This window comes from Meles meles, chromosome 5 (genome assembly GCF_922984935.1).
Source record: "Meles meles chromosome 5, mMelMel3.1 paternal haplotype, whole genome shotgun sequence".
NCBI lineage: Eukaryota > Metazoa > Chordata > Mammalia > Carnivora > Mustelidae > Meles > Meles meles.
Window position 1 is genome coordinate 125,459,394 of NC_060070.1, and position 16,666 is coordinate 125,476,059.

The 16,666-nt window shown below is 44.6% G+C and overlaps 1 protein-coding gene across 3 annotated transcripts in view; it reads left to right on the forward strand.

Moving 5' to 3' along the window:
• The window catches only part of PPP1R10 (protein phosphatase 1 regulatory subunit 10), a 43,394-nt gene that overhangs the window by 25,374 nt on the left and 1,354 nt on the right, over nt 1-16,666 (forward strand). The window contains exons 2-20 of one of the 3 annotated variants that reach the window (XM_046006331.1): nt 753-1,277; nt 7,380-7,497; nt 8,175-8,261; nt 8,418-8,553; nt 9,070-9,121; nt 11,746-11,823; nt 11,958-12,131; nt 12,345-12,450; nt 12,561-12,673; nt 13,335-13,435; nt 13,673-13,820; nt 13,898-14,056; nt 14,151-14,397; nt 14,565-14,628; nt 14,760-14,954; nt 15,109-15,184; nt 15,426-15,539; nt 15,691-16,230; nt 16,279-16,491. In XM_046006331.1, coding sequence (XP_045862287.1) covers nt 7,391-7,497; nt 8,175-8,261; nt 8,418-8,553; nt 9,070-9,121; nt 11,746-11,823; nt 11,958-12,131; nt 12,345-12,450; nt 12,561-12,673; nt 13,335-13,435; nt 13,673-13,820; nt 13,898-14,056; nt 14,151-14,397; nt 14,565-14,628; nt 14,760-14,954; nt 15,109-15,184; nt 15,426-15,539; nt 15,691-16,230; nt 16,279-16,491 — 2,710 coding nt within the window. In that variant the 5' untranslated portion in view covers nt 753-1,277; nt 7,380-7,390. Of the gene's footprint in view, nt 1-401; nt 530-752; nt 1,278-7,379; nt 7,498-8,174; nt 8,262-8,417; nt 8,554-9,069; nt 9,122-11,745; nt 11,824-11,957; nt 12,132-12,344; nt 12,451-12,560; nt 12,674-13,334; nt 13,436-13,672; nt 13,821-13,897; nt 14,057-14,150; nt 14,398-14,564; nt 14,629-14,759; nt 14,955-15,108; nt 15,185-15,425; nt 15,540-15,690; nt 16,492-16,666 lie in introns of those variants that run through there. The other 2 variants (XM_046006330.1, XM_046006329.1) reach the window with 2 other exon arrangements.

A 16,666-nucleotide genomic window follows, 5' to 3' on the forward strand; every position in this document is an offset into this window, starting at 1 on the left:
TCAGAACGGAAGCGTAAATGGGGGGCTGTGGGGAGAAGCCAATTTCAACTGCGTCACAATCGAATTAGGCTTCAAAATTGCGTTTTCCCCGATCCAATCACTACAACTTCTAGATCTTATACTTAGAGCTTGCATTTTAAGCAGTTTTGAAGGGGATTTCGACCGACATCTTCTCAATGCGCATGCGCCGGCCCGGTTCTACCAACCAGGGTGAGACGTGTTCTCGAGGACGGAAGTGGTGGAAGCAGAGGAAAGGGAGGTGCTAGGCTCGCCAGTCACGCGCTCGTAAGCGGGGGGGCCAGGAAGGAGGCGGAAGAAGGAACGGGCGGGGAAGGGGCTGAGCGAAGGTGAAGGAAGGATAGCCAATCAGCTAGCGAGTTGTCTTTCGGGTTGGCCAATGAGTTCACGCCTCGCGCACAATGTCTCGCGACAAGGGCGTTTCACTAGCATGTTTGGGCGCGTTGGGCGGCGTCCGGGTATAAAAGACTCCGCCCGAGCAGGCAGCCGCCATTCTGGGGTTCGTTTAGAGGTAAGTTTGGGTGTTTTGTCGGTTGGTGGGTCAAGTTTTGTTGAGATCGTTGGACTGGGAAGGCGGTTAGGTACGAGTTCTGTTAAGGACCGTGGTTTATAGAAGGCGGCTGTGTCCGGGATGGGACATCGGGGTGTTTGGAGACAACAGATAAGGTACTTTTGGGTGTTTAAAGCAACCCGTATTGATTACATCTTTCTCCCTTGTGTTCCTTCTATCCCAGGTTTGAATTTTCTCGGAGAAAGACAGGCCGGCCACGAGGAAAAAAAGAAACAAGCCGCAGCACCACCTAATCCCTTGAAAGGATCCTGAGAGGGGGGAAAGGGAAAACAGCAGCCACCAGCCCAACCACTTGTGTCTTCTGCCCCTTCCCACTTATCTTGCCCTCCCCACCAGCCCACGCTGCATGGGACTTGAAATCTGTGGCCGAAGGACCGTCACCACATAACTTCAAAAATAATCAACCACCCACCCTTCCCAAACCCACCCAAATTCACTCATCCAGCGTTTACTTTTTTGAATCCACTCAGAACTTTTTTTCTACGACCCCCCCTCCCTAAATGGAGTTGGGTGGGGGGAAAATGAATACTGAGTTGGCCTTCATTTTTTTAAGAGACTTTTTGATCCAATGAGCCCCCCCAAATAATTGAGTTTTGGGTCCTGGTTGGTTGGTTTTATTTTTTTTCTCCAAAATTTTAACCCCCTCCCCCCTGAGCCCGAGGTGCTGACGTCGCAAAAAAATTGGATAGTAAGTGTCGAATTTTCCAAAACCAGCCTTGCAACAAGAAATCAACGTTTCCCGTTGTGAAACCAAAAATAATGAGAGGAAGAAATGAGCCAATAGAACAAAGTAGAGAACTGGAGAAGGACCAAGCCGGTCACTTAATCTCCATTAAAAAAGGGCCTTTGGTCTAAACAGTCTTGTTCTCTCTCTCCTACCACCTACCTTCCTGCCCTGCTGCAGGAAAGGAAAGGGTGGAGGGAGGGCCAGCAAGTGAGGATTTTGACGGTTAACCCTTGGTAATCCAGCCAATTCCAGACTGCCAAAGCCATAAGTGTTGCTATTTATAAGGAGGAATGGTTAACTTCCTCTTGTTAGCAGTCTTCAAAAGGGTTAATGAGCTCACATACAAAAGATGGTGGATCTTGTGGCCCAGAAGTCCCACTTCTTTGTGTGTGAGACAAGCAGGGCGCCTTTCAATTTGCCAGATTAATAAGCAATCTGTACATAAAGATTGCAGGGTAAGGAGATGGGCAGAGAAGTAATAGCTGGCTATGACTTTTTAAAATGATTGTTAAATCCTCTCAATTTTAATGTAATTTGTTTGGGGGTATATTTGTGTGGTTAAAATAGGTGGCAATCTAGGAATAAAGATTGCAAGACACTTAATTCAGTACAAAATATAATCTTAGTGCCAGTACATACAAGATAATTGGGAGGTAAAGAATGTTTTGTAATTGTTGCAGGTTGCATAGGTTATTTAAAAGCAAAAATGATTAACATTTTAACTTGATAACGTTTTGGTGGGTGGGAATACAGTCTAATAGCGGGTGTAAAGGTTGGGAAATGTGCAATTCAGGAGTATAATTTTTAAAAGCCATTTAGTGCAATTGAATGCTAGCTTTCTAAAAGATTTGTGTCGTTAAAAGGAATTTTTTTCTTCCCTGCTTCAATATGGCGACTTTTCCTTGTCCTTTTGTCTTCCAAGCGGCGTTGCAGGTTGTGTCTTGGCCCATTTTTCTCCTGTCCTCCCACCTCAACCCTATTTGTTGAGAGGGGTCCAAGTCCTCCCCCCTTTCCCTTTATAGGGAGGATGGGGGTGGTCGACGGTAGCAGGTTGAATCTCAATTGGAAATTCAGTTCTTCCCCACAGAAAATTGTTCTTGTGAATATTTTAATTGGTTTTATTTTCACAACTTTCTTAACCAAATTACGTCAAAGACCATTCAGGATGGGTGCTGGTTTGGGGTATTTTACTGAAAAGGGGTGTTTTCTGGTGTAACTAGCTGCTGGCAGCACCGGGATAGCTTTTTTAAGTTTTCCTCTTCTCCATTACAAAATGGCGTCGTCCCTGCTTCTTTGTTGTTTTTTTCTCCTTTTGCCACCCAGAGCTTAGGGCCGCCCTAGAAACTTGGTCAAGGGGGAGGAGCAGCATGGAAAGGTGATGTAATCAGCTTTCTTCTCTCCACCCTCTTGAAACTCCACCCCTGAGCAGATGCTTTCTGGACTCCTGTGCACGCTGCTGCTAGACAGGAAAAGACATTTACTTTAGAATATCTTTTATAATCTTGGAAAAGCTTGTAAGGATTAGGTCTTGAAGTTGTCCATCTCCCGGGCAGCTCTAGTTTTTATATTTAACAGAGCCTGTTGCTTTTATTTTCACCTTCCTTCACTCATCACAACTGCTTGGAAGTTTTCCCTGCTTCAGTTGCCAGGGGTGGAAAACCAGTCATACCAACAATACTTTTAAGACTGGGAGCCTTGTGGTGGTGTGTGTGTGTGAGCTGTGTGTATGTAGATCTTGTGTGGTGGGCAATAGTGGGGAAAGGAGAACTGTGAAAGTGACTTGAATAGACAAATGGGGCCTAATGACACTGAATTGTGCCATTTCTGCTCAGGAACCAGTCCTTGGGCCTGCGTTTGGTCGCTTTGTATAATGAGACTGGGGGAGGGTGGGTACTTCAAGACTTCCTTTTAAATCACCCTTATTCCCACCTCTGGGTTTGGGGATAAACTCTTTGTGTTCAGTGCTTTATCACGTTCTCCAGTTGCGTAGCTCCTGTACATTGGTACTAGGATGAGAAGTGAATAGGAAAGGAGGCGGCAGTTGTAAACTCAAGGCAGGGGGATGCGAGCTACGGTGTCTGGTAAGCAAAATCTTTCTGGTATTACATTTCACAACCTTCATTTCTTTTTTCCAAAGAGCCACCTTTTTTGAATTTCTTTTTTCTTCCCTTTAGAAAGAAATTCCTTAAAAACCATTAATGGTAGTAAAATGTCTTCTTCATTTTTCAACTTGTCAGTGCTTTCGCAATGGATGCATGTTCAAAGCCATGCCCTATCTGAGGGTGGTATTGGGTGTCCTGCTCTTCTCTATCTTCCTCTAACTTTTTCAAAGTCAAATCTTTGTCAAATTCTCCATATACTTCTCATTTTTTAAACTCCTGATTTGAAGCGTGGAGGTTCTAGGCAGAATTGGAAGGCCATTTTGTACAGCTGTCCTGTGGTAACTTGGTTAGACTCTCAGGGCTAATTTTCTGCTGGGTACAGATGCTCAAATTAGTACTTAAAACTTCTGGATTGGGTGGGAGGAACTCTTCCACATGTCTATTGACCACAAGTTTTTTTTTATCTTTTAAGCAGTTTGCCATGTGTCTCTGCAGCATACCTTCCTTGGGAGCTGAATATTCCACCCATTGGGGTTCCTGATCTCTAGTGAACAGGGGGTTTTTAAAGAAGATCTTCCTTAACATGGGAGATGGGGAAACAAGGTCTTCTAGGGAAACCACATCCTTCCAGAGAACCTTGGAGAACCTGATCCTTGTAGTTTGTGGCCAGTTATATTCTGAGAGCCTTTGCTGGGGTTGGGTGATTTTACATCCTCACTGAAAAGCAAATAAGATTTTGGGGAGATCACTGTACCAGGTTTTCAATATAAATTTGAGGGATAGGGGCCTACTACTTAGGAGAGGTAAGAACTTGTGCATTACTTAGACCTAATTTCAGTCCACTGAGTATTAGGACATAACCTCAAAACACCAAGAAAAGGGGAATTTCAGGGGTCAGATACAAAGCATTTTCATTTCCTGAAGTGCTAAGACTTCCAAGTTAAGGTAAATTCCGACTCCTTCCTCTTGTTATAAGAGGGTTATGATTTTAAAAGGGCTCTGATTTGCATAGGTATTTTGTGCTGAACCAATTCTTTTTTTTTTTTTTTTTTTTGGTGATGGCTATGAATAACTTTAGCCAAGCTAGGTATTTTTCACCCTGTTAATTGAATAACTCTCAAAAGTCATTTTGGAGGCAGGAGTTGGTGTCACTTAAGAACTTCTACGTTTCTCTCTGTTAAGAAAGGTAGAAAATTCCCCAGAGCCTTGTGTTGTCAGTCAGTAGTGCTCATCTCTGCCTGCAAAATCCATAAGAAGGAATGCACAGCTTAGGACGAGGTGGAGATAAGGCTGGGGTTCTTCACCTCCCCCTGCCCCTTTTGTATGTTCTATCTTCAAGGAAATTAGAAGCAAACATATGCCCGAGATTATTTTTGTTTCCAGAAAGCTTCCTTAAGCATTCGTTCCAGGTTCCAGAAAGGACTAGGAAATGACACTTGGTTACTGTCCCTCCTTCCCTGGTCAGCTCTGCGTTTTCCACTGTAGGCCTGTGCCAGGAATTTAGGCTCTTCATTCCTTTCCAGTTGAGTGCCTTGTAGCTTCCTTCAAAATATACTGACTTTAAAGTAAGGAAGTTTGGTTGTAATACACTTGGTATAGTCCTTAGTTTAAAATAAGTTAAAACTAATTTGCCTGTAGAAAAGCCATGAGAAGACCCATTTACATTTTGTCACGATTGGTACTTGTGAGACGAAACTTAGTTTTGTTAATTGTATTTCCAAAATACAAGTAATAGGAAAAATACTGGTGGAAAATGAATATTTAGCATTTCTGCTTTGTCTTCTAGCTTCCCCTGACTATTCTTGTTGTGAATGGGGAAAAAGTTGTCCCTGGGTCCCATTCCCAACAGAAGGCACTGGGGCAGAATTTAGCTTTGTACTTGTTGGTCTCTTTCTGGGTATCGTTATTCTTTCTTCTCTCCCACCCACTTATGTGAAGAGGAACATTTGAGTTCAGGTGACACTTCTTTTGAGTTTCTGAAGAAAGTAGGGGTAATAATCGTGTTGGCTCAGCTCGTACTTGGATGTGCAAAAGTAGTTCTGCAAGGTGATGTATATTTGAGTTTGAATCATTCGGGTCAGCAGTATTTGGCCTGGTGGGGGTGGTGGTGCTGGTTTGAATTGATGTTAATTTAATTGAAGTCTTTTTGTCAAATTGTGTATGTTGTGGTTGCTGTTATGTATTACTTTGGATTCACTCACTGCTTTTCCAGTTTCCAATAGATGGGAAATCTGTTTTATCCTTTTGTGGTATTTATGTATGTGTCTCTTGCTATAATGTCCATATACCACTCTATGGTGTCTTACTACATGGAAGAATGCCTTTCTCCCTGTGTGTGTGTCTAAGAATCACCACATTTCAGTGGATTTGGCCCGTGGGCTTCTAATCTTACCCAATATTCTACTTCAGTGTTTTTCTTCTGACCACAGGTTCTACCTGTCCTTGTGGAGGTTCCAGAGCAGCAGCAACAGCACACTTAACCCAGATTTGCTCACCTCAGCATTTTTTTTTTTTTTTTTTTTACCTCACCTCTGTGTCTGTATTCAGCCCACAGGTTATGGTCTCAAGAACCAGCCTCTTCCCTGCTTCTGCTGCTGCTTCGCTAGGTTGTTAGGACCTGTCTAGAAATTTATTGGCGTTTTTGTTGGGAGGACTAAAAGGTTGAGATTGTTATGCTTGTTTTTCTCTTTAGAACAAATTTTTGTTATTTTATAAGAAATTTGTTCTCTTTTCTGCACAAAAATCTGCACAAAACACAGCTTGTAAAACACGGATATTCCCACCTTTCTGCTGGGATCATGTCTGTTATCTGTACTATAAGTAGGAGGCAAGAAATTGTTTTATTCTTGATTCCTTTCTATCCAGAAGTAACCTTACATTTGAAACGCAGATAGTACCGAGGTGGCTTTCTTTTTCGGTTCTGAGAATCCCGTGTTTAGAGGCATAAAAATCACAGAGCTACGTTGATTCTAAATTATCTTGGGTTTTGGCCTAAAAATTGCTTCACACTTTATCCTATAACAGCAGTTTAGCTTTTAATGAGCTCTTTTTCTAACCTGGTCTAAAGTAGCTATTTAAAATTTAATGGCATTTTCCCAGCTTCTAGTTTTATTCCATTCTTTTTGGCTCTCTGGTTTCTAATTTCAGGCCTTTCTTTTGGGGATCTTGGATGGTTGTGTGATTTTGAAGGGGAGTAGTAATCAGATTCGCATCTTTGCTTTTGAAATCACAAACCAGTCTTAACTTTAAAACAATAAAATTTGTGCAATATTTGGTTAATGAGTGACAGTTCTGTTCAAGGCTTAGGAGTGCCTGCTTGATTTCCTTTATATCCATTTGTCTCCATTTCTGGGAGCTACCCACAACTCTCTTGAGGGAAAGATTATATTTTCAAGTTTTTATCACTCACCACCTCACCTGATTGTCTCCTGGTGCAAGCAGAGCATACTCTACTGCTGGAGGTCATTGTGATTCTTAATAGATAAAAAGGAACTGACTAATCTTAGAAGATATTTAGTCCAAGTGTCTGAAATTGTACCAGTTCTTAACAAGCTATACTTTTTCCCCCTCAAGCCAGATTTATCAGCAGCTAAGAAGAAATAAGACCTAACAGTAAGCAAGAATACCTTGGAAACTTGACTCAGTCCTAGTACAGTTTAGTGAAGTTTAGCCATCTAGGAAGGATGTAACCAGGAGGGAGAAAGGTGTGCTGCCCAATCCTCCGGTCTTAATTATCTTCCCGTTCAGTCCTGTCCATGCTTAACTTACCAGGGCTTTTTTTTCTCTGTGGTAATGATGTTTTGATTTTTTCTTACCTGGAAAATGGTGAGTGTAGTTGAATATAGATTGAATAATTAGTCACAAATTTTTATCAACTCTACAAATGGAATTTATTAGAGGGTATAGTGGGACTGTCTTTGCCACCCATTTATTCTGTGGGTTTATTTTGTCCTTGTCTTAGAAACCTCGATCATGGGTTCGGGTCCCATAGATCCCAAAGAGCTTCTCAAGGGCCTGGATAGCTTCCTTAACCGAGATGGGGAAGTTAAGAGTGTGGATGGGATTTCCAAGATCTTCAGGTGAGTCTGCCTGTTTTTGGAGTCATTGTGAGTAGAGAATATTTTATGTTGTAATATGACTGTAAATAGGAATAACCGTTTTTGGAGGGGGAGAGAGTGAGTCAGTGAAATAAGATCGGTATCTAATAATTTTAGACTACATGATAGAAAAAGGTGATCCCTGGGTTCCTCACCATAATGGAATCTGGATTTGGATGTCCACAGTCTCGAAGTCATGCTTTGGAAGGAAGGGAACAGAAGAGCCAGGTGACAGAATTTTTGGTTCTGTTCTGGGTCACATTCCATATACCCAGACTGCCATTTTCCTTCAAGGATTCTGCAGTTTCCCAGGGGAAGGCAAAAGACCAAGCCAGTCCTGAACAGACTATGAATGGGTGGCTGTTAGTGCTAGCATTCTTACCTGGGAAGCAGAATCAAGTGTGTCCTGTGAGTTAGAAAAGTAGTGATGCTCACCTCCCCAGATCAGAGACCTCAGTGTCTCTTCAGTTGTCTTCCATCCTCTCCTGGGATTCCATTTCACTCTGGATCCATCCCATCCCCCAGAGGCTTGTGTGACTTTCCTGCTCTGTGGCAGAGTCCCAGTCATAGGGATTTTTAGGCACTCCCACAGATCAGAGATGTTTCTGTTGAAAGAAGAGGCTCTTGCTCCATTTCTAACCTTAATATCTCTCCTGCAGCCTGATGAAGGAAGCACGAAAGATGGTGAGTCGATGCACTTACTTGAACATTCTCCTGCAGACCCAGTCACCAGAAATACTGGTCAAGTAAGTGGGGATCTGGGTGTCTGGGCTGGGAAGATGTACATAGAAGGTGGGAGAGGGTGCAGGGGGTTCCTAGGTCATTGATGGGGGAGTAGGAGTGTGGGATGTGGCACTCCCAAACCTGGAAGGGGCATTACAGATTCTCCTACCTGCCTGCAGGTTTATTGATGTTGGTGGCTACAAGCTTCTTAACAATTGGCTGACCTATTCAAAGACAACGAACAACATTCCCCTCTTACAGCAAATTCTACTGACCTTGCAGCACCTCCCGCTCACTGTGGACCATCTCAAGCAGGTACCTTAAGTCTCTACAACACTAGTGCTTCCTTTTTGCTTTAGCCTGGTAGATAAAATACATGAGTCTGATGTGGCAGTCTTGGGCCTATGCAGGAGAGTGGTAGAAAAAATAGGAATTTAGTATAAGAATACTTGGTTTATGTCCATTAATAGGTTTGTGGTTGGGGTAGTTCAGGTATTTGAGCCTCAGTTTTCTTGTCTTTCATTGGGAATGAAGGCCCCTACCTACATTGGTTGTTTTAAGATTAAGTTTGTATGCCTACAAAGGTTCTATAAATGGTAAAGTACAAGAGTAGTGGTGGTCGCAGTTAGGGACTGTTAAGAAATTGTGGGCAGGGTGCCCAACTGGCTCAGTTGGTCTTGGGGTTGTGGGTTTGAGCTCCTGCTTGGGTGTAGAGATGACTTTAAAAATAAAATCTCACAAGAAAGAAATTGTGTGTGAGTTTGTGCAGTTCTTAGCTCCAAGAGGACTCATTTTCCTCCTTGTATTTAACTTTCTCCCCATCTCTCACAGAACAACACAGCCAAACTGGTGAAACAGCTGAGCAAGTCAAGTGAGGATGAAGGTAGGGGCCAGCCCTTCCTCATGACTGCCTCTTTGTTATTTTCTTTTCTTTTCTTTTCTTTTCTTTTCTCTTTAAGATTTTATTTATTTATTTGACACAGAGCGAGATCACAAGTAGGCAGAGAGGCAGGCAGAGAAAGAGGGGGAAGCAGGCTCCCCACCAAGCAGAGAGCCCGATGCGGGGCTCCATCCCAGGACCCTCAGATCATGACCCGAGCTGAAGGCAGAGGCTTAACCCACTGAGCCACCCAGGCGCCCCCCCCCCTTTGTTATTTTTGTGTCTTACTCCTATCCTTGAATTGTCCTGTCACTCCTTGCTACCTCACTATACTTTTCTCTTTCTTTTAAAAATTGAGACTCTCTAACCTTTCTCCCTTTCCTGTTCTGAATTCCGAATGGGATTTGTCCATTTCTCTACTACTGAATGTAAGACAAGACCCATACTTAAAAACTGATGCTTACTATCTCTTGGTGTAAAAGGTATATACTTAAACTTCTTTGGAGAAGATAGTGTCATCCTAGAGAGTGTTGTCATCATTTCCTTTTATTTTTCTAAATAAATATAGCATATTCTGGGACCTTCAGTGTGTAATAGACATACAGTTCTACCAATAAACACCTTCCTTTAGGACATGGGCAGAAAGAATCCTGACTGCTGGAGTAGATCACAGCTTTGTTAGCAACAGAGTCTTTCTTTTTCTTAAGACAAAGGTTAAGACAAAGGGTATGGAGCCCTTGGCAAGGATCATATGGTTCTGGCATAAAGACAGGGCCTGGCTCCAGAAAAGGCTTCACAGCCTTTTCTTTAGTGAAGAAAAGGGTTTATACCCAGGGTACAAACCACTAGTACAAGACATTAGTATCCCACAAGTGAACAGTATTCTAGCAGAACTAATCCCTGATCAGAATATAGGCTCATTCATTTGTCTGAAGGGAATGGTGTGCCAGGGCCTTTTGGAAAAAGGCTTTGGCAGTTTGGTATAGAAAGAGCATGTAGGCCTGGGTAAGCCTATCTGAAGTTCCTTAGCTATAGAAGAAAACACTGGGAACGTTTACCAAGATAAAGGGTTTAACAGTGTTTAAGTGAAAAATGTTCTCTAGCTTTCCATTCATTCTTATTCTCAGTTTTAGTTTTTTTTAAAATACTGATTCTGTTTTTGTGACGTAACAGAGTATATTGAATAATAATTCGTAATGTAACACATACTATAGAATTTCCTTTTAAATCATTGCTCATCTCTTATTTCTTCATTTTCAGGTATAGTGTTCCTTGTTTTCCCGTTGTCTCAGTTGTGTTGCCACCTTTGAATATAGCTTTAATTGTTATGTTACTTCCTTTGAATACTGAAATTTGTACATTCCTTATAGACCTTAAAGTCTCACTAGACCATAGTATCAGTTGGTCCAAAAAGGTTTAGGATATCCCTGTATTGGGGATGCACTGGAGTTCATGTTGCCTTAAATATAGAAATTGCTAGTTGTATATTTGAAAAGTTAGGGTTTAATGTTTTCAACAATCTCATTATCAAATAAGTCTATATTGGAAATGTTGGCAAGAGGCTGGTGCCATAGGTAAGAGCTATTCTTTGCCAAGTACAAAACGCAAGAGCTGTAGGGTTTTTTTTTTTTTTTTCCCTGTATATTTGGAAACACATTTTTGTCCTCTAAATTCTCTGTCCATCTTTTTTCTCTAAGTAAACAATGCCTTCCCCGTCCCTAAAGTGGTCTGCTTTAAGCTCTTCACCTTTGTTACACTTAATTGATTTTTTTTAAAGCCATTAATCACTAGTAGCATTCTAGGAAAAAAGGTGACTTAGGAAATCTTTTATAAGATGGATCTAAATCTGCTCCTTGAAACTTTGTTCGCCTTTAGGTAGGACAACGTAGAGTAATACTGTTCTTAGTTTTTCAGATACTTTAACCCTGCCTGTTTCCTGATTTTAGTTTCTGTTCTTTTAATATATGGTTAGCAGAAGAGCATCGGCACTGGCTTCATTCTGGTGCTTTCTGACTCTGATCTTTATGCTGCTGTGTGTTTGTGAAAGAGGGATAAAAATCTTCAAGTTAAAACAGCCGCATGAGATACATGTAAAACAACTGATGTAGTTTTTATAATGTACCTTGTATGTAATTAATGTGTCATCTTCCCCTCCAACCCCCCACTGGATTGGAATAGAAGACTACCTAGTGATTCATTGTTCCTTTTTTTTTTTTTTTTAAGATTTTATTTATTTATTTTACAGAGAGATCACAAGTGGTCAGAGAGGCAGGGAGAGAGGGTGAAGCAGGCTCCCTGCTGAGCAGAGAGCCCGATGTGGGTCTCGATCCCAGAACCTAGGATCAGTGCTTGCTTCAGCAGCACATATACTAAAATTGGAACCAGAACCTAGGATCAGGACCTGAGCCGAAGGCAGAGGCTTCAACCCACCAAGCCACCCAGGCGCCCCTCATTGTTCCATTTTGAAGAGTTTGGTTTTTGAGCCTATCTCATGTTGTTGTTAAAATTCTGTTACTTTTTCTGTTATACAGATTTTCATAGTATATCTTTAAACATCCCTTTTTTCTGTTATTGGAAGAAAATATTTTTAGCTACTTAGGCACTTCCCCTTACACTCTCACCTGCAGAGCTCCGGAAATTGGCTTCAGTCCTTGTCAGTGACTGGATGGCTGTCATCCGCTCCCAGAGCAGTACCCAGCCTGCTGGTAAGCTCCTTAGTCTTTTATCCCTCGTATTTCTTTCCCACTGGGACATGGCCTTCAGTGCCTTTAGCCTGCTTCACCTTTTACAGTGTTTCTCTTTAAGTAAAATCCTTTAATGCTTTGTATTTTTATAACAGAGAAAGATAAGAAAAAACGTAAAGAAGAAGGGAGGAGTCGAACCACTCCTCCTGAGCGACCCTTGACTGAGGTGAAGGCTGAGACCCGGGCCGAAGAGGCCCCAGAGAAGAAGAAAGAGAAGCCCAAGTCTCTCCGAACCACGGCACCAAGTCACGCCAAATTCCGTTCCACTGGTAGGGCTGTTGGCTGGTCTTGGGAAGGTCTGTGGGCAGATGTACACCTAGGACTTTGTAGTGGAATAGCAGATTTATGGTAGGGCACACATATGGAAGAAGGAAGATTAGTGGGTGAGGCTTGGGTTGGATGAAGATTTAGGGTTGGACCAGGGAGGAAGAATTAAGAGAGTGGGAGGGAGTTCAACCCCAACAGCATGTTTCTTCCCACAGGGCTAGAGCTGGAGACTCCATCTTTGGTGCCTGTGAAGAAGAACGCCAGTGCAGTGGTGGTTTCTGACAAGTACAACCTTAAACCCATTCCCCTCAAGCGTCAGAGGTATGGACCACATCCTGAGTTTCTGCATGGGTTAGGTCTGTGGACATGAGGGAGAAGAAGGGGCAAGTCAGAGTGAGTCAGAGATGTTGTTGACAGTTCTCTTCTTACAGCACCACAGTTGCTCCAGGAGATGCTGCACCCCCTGCAGAGAAGAAATACAAGCCACTGAATACCACACCAAATGCCACCAAAGAGATCAAAGTGAAGATCATCCCACCACAGCGTGAGTCTAAAGAAGAAGAATGCACTTTGGGAGCAAACTCTTAATGGGAATGAATGTTGAGGGGTGGGTAGGAGATGGATTTCTTGGTGACTTAATTTTTGCACCTCTGGAGGTTTCCTTTCATAGGATTACTTAAAAGTAATTTTAGAGATGAGTCTTAGAGGTGTGCTGTTCAGTGACTGATTAGGGATACCCAGCTTTGGGATATTCTGTCTTTTTTTTTTTTTTTTTTTTTATTTCACTTGTGTTTTTTTTTTTTTTTTTCACTTTCGGGATATTCTGTCTTGTCCATGGGGGCTGCCTTCTTCAATTACCTGAACTCTAATTCATACTCAAAGGGTCGGTTGCTTGCCTTTAAAATTTTTAAAAGAAAGCGCGCCTGGCTGGCCCAGGTGGAGGAGCATGCAGCTCTTTATCTCCAGGTTGGGAGTTCAAGACCCACGCTGGTTGTAGAGATTACTTAAAAACAAAATTAAAAAAAAAAAAAAGAATAAGAATTTCTTATGTGAATCCAGCATATGCTTCCTGGTTACCTTGAACTTACTATGTCCTCAGTCGTGGCAGGATCTCCATTGGCCCATTTCCTGCCCAGACTTTGTCTATAGGAATAGGATTGTGAAAGAGGTCTGACGATTCCATTTTATGCTTTTTCCTTTTGTAGCCATGGAGGGCCTGGGCTTTCTGGATGCACTCAATTCAGCCCCTGTTCCAGGCATCAAAATTAAGAAGAAGAAGAAGGTGCTGTCACCTACAGCTGCCAAGGTATGAGCCCTAGGCCGTAGGTATGAGTGACAGGGTATCAGAAGTAAAGTAGAAGGAAGGGCTCAGCACCTGGCAGTGGTTGGGGATGACAACAAGATGTGGACTGTGGTGGAGGTGGTGCAGGGTCGGCAGTATGACGGAGTCTTCCTTTATAGGAACTCATGGGGATCCTAAGACCCTGGACTAATTGCCTTACATTAACCTTCATCAGCTCATGAACTTTTTCTTTCACAATAGCCAAGCCCATTTGAAGGGAAAACGAGCACAGAACCAAGCACAGCCAAACCTTCTTCCCCAGAACCAGCACCTCCTTGTGAGGCTATGGACACAGACCGCCCAGGCACCCCAGTTCCCCCTGTCGAAGTCCCAGAGCTCATGGATACAGGTGAGTCTAGAAATTGGTTCAGGTTTGGGGGTTTTCTAAAAGGACGGACCTTGGTCTGAAACCTCTCTTGCTTACAGCCTCTTTGGAGCCAGGAGCACTGGATGCAAAGCCAGTGGAGAGTCCTGGAGATCCTAGCCAGCTGACCCGGAAAGGCAGGAAGAGGAAAACTGTGACGTGGCCTGAGGAGGGCAAACTGAGAGAATATTTCTATTTTGAACTGGATGAAACTGAACGAGGTGAGCGGTCAAGATTTTTGTGTAGTAAGTGGGCATAGGGAGTTTAAAAAGGACTGGGTTGTGTTTACTTTTTTTTTTTTCTTCTTGCCAATAGTAAATGTGAATAAGATCAAGGACTTTGGTGAGGCAGCTAAGCGAGAGATACTGTCAGACCGACATGCATTTGAGACGGCCCGGCGTCTGAGCCATGACAACATGGAGGAGAAGGTGCCATGGGTGTGCCCGCGGCCCCTGGTTCTTCCCTCACCCCTTGTCACCCCTGGAAGCAACAGCCAGGAGCGATACATCCAGGCTGAGCGGGAGAAAGGAATCCTTCAGGAGCTCTTCTTGAACAAGGAAAGGTGAGCAAGAGTGTGGGCATGAACCATGGTCTTGTTAAATGCTTGGACTCCTGAGGGGAACATTCCCTGGAGTAATTCAGAGGTGGGTGGGGGCTAGGAGGGTATGTGAAGGGTTGAATAAATAATTTGTCACTTTTTTTCCCCATCTCCTGTGGCGTTCCTAATAGTCCTCATGAACCTGATCCTGAGCCCTATGAACCTGTACCCCCGAAGCTCATCCCCCTAGATGAGGTGAGCACATGCTATGTGGTGATGGAAGGTGTGATCCATTTTAATGTGTCTTTTGACAATTCATTTCCATTTCAAATGGAATGTGTCTTCATTCTTTCAAAGTTAGTCCTGATTATTCTCCTGTCTTGCAGGAATGTTCCATGGATGAGACCCCATATATTGAGACTCTGGAGCCTGGGGGAGCTGGTGGCTCACCTGATGGGGCAGGTGGCTCCAAGTTGCCCCCTGTCCTGGCTAATCTCATGGGAAGCATGGGTGCTGGGAAGAGCCCCCAGGGTCCTGGAGGAGGAGGCATCAATGTCCAAGAGATCCTAACCTCCATCATGGTATGAGCCCACCTTCCTCTTTTCCAGTTTCTCTGGAATCTCTCTTTTTATCCCAGTACTCATCTTCTCACTTGGTTCCTCATCTGGCTCTTTTCTTTGCAGTTGTTACCCTTGCACTCTGTTGACCTTGTTCTTTATTCATCTTACCTTACAGGGTAGCCCAAATAGTCATCCCTCAGAGGAACTGCTAAAGCAACCAGACTATTCAGACAAGATCAAGCAGATGCTCGGTAATCACCAGGGCCAGTCCTGGAGTCTGGGGGAGGAAGCCTACTGCGGAGTTGAGGGCAAGCAGGGAGCAGGGTTTACAGACAGTGGTGAGCAGGGGTATTACTGCCGGCGGGGAGGGCAAGACTGGACAGAGCATTGCTTTGCCAAGTTGGTCTGAGAGGGCCAGAAAGGCGCACCTAATTAGGAAGTCATGCCACTCTTCTAGCATCCTCTTGTTCTACTCTTTTTCTTTTTTAATAGTGCCACATGGACTATTAGGCCCTGGTCCAATTGCCAATGGTTTCCCACCAGGAGGCCCTGGGGGCCCCAAGGCCATGCAGCACTTCCCTCCTGGGCCTGGGGGACCTATGCCAGGTAGGTGATAGTGAGAGGTTGGAATGGGTTTACTTGCTTAATTTTGGCCTGGTAATAGGGTAGGTTTGACCCAAAGGTGGGAGGTGCTTTAGGCTGGGAGAGGACCTCCCTGAGTGTAACACATAGCTGATACTTTTTTTTTCCCTAACAGGTCCTCATGGAGGCCCTGGTGGGCCAGTGGGTCCACGTCTCTTGGGTCCCCCACCCCCTCCACGAGGGGGTGATCCCTTCTGGGATGGCCCAGGTGACCCCATGCGGGGAGGCCCAATGCGGGGTGGGCCGGGACCAGGTCCTGGACCATACCATAGAGGCCGTGGTGGCCGAGGAGGAAATGAACCTCCTCCTCCTCCTCCCTTCCGGGGGGCCAGAGGAGGTCGCTCTGGAGGAGGACCCCCAAATGGACGAGGGGGCCCTGGTGGGGGCATGGTTGGAGGTGGTGGGCATCGTCCACATGAAGGCCCTGGTGGGGGCATGAGCAGCAGCAGTGGACATCGTCCCCATGAAGGCCCTGGCAGTGGCATGGGTGGTGGGCACCGTCCCCACGAAGGCCCTGGCGGTAGCATGGGTGGAGGTGGGGGGCATCGTCCCCATGAAGGTCCTGGTGGTGGCATGGGCAGTGGCACCGGCCATCGTCCTCATGAAGGCCCTGGCAGTGGCATGGGTGGAGGCAGTGCACATCGCCCCCATGAAGGCCCTGGTGGAGGAATGGGTGCTGGAAGTGGACATCGCCCCCATGAAGGCCCTGGTGGGAGCATGGGTGGAAGTGGTGGACATCGCCCCCATGAAGGTCCTGGACATGGTGGGCCCCATGGCCACCGGCCTCATGATGTCCCTGGTCACCGAGGCCATGACCATCGAGGGCCACCACCTCATGAGCACCGTGGCCATGATGGCCCTGGCCATGGAGGAGGGGGCCACCGAGGGCACGATGGAGGCCACAGCCATGGAGGAGGTGAGAATGGTTCCTGCTCACTATATGGCTTTTGGTGTCCCATGCAAGTTTTGGGGGAGCATCAGTATGCTGGATATGCTAGGCCAGACATGAAATCACCCTATTTTCTGTATGTCTGGTAGTTGTTACCTTTTGGTCTTCCCTCAAATCCATAAGATTCCATGTCTCCCTGAAC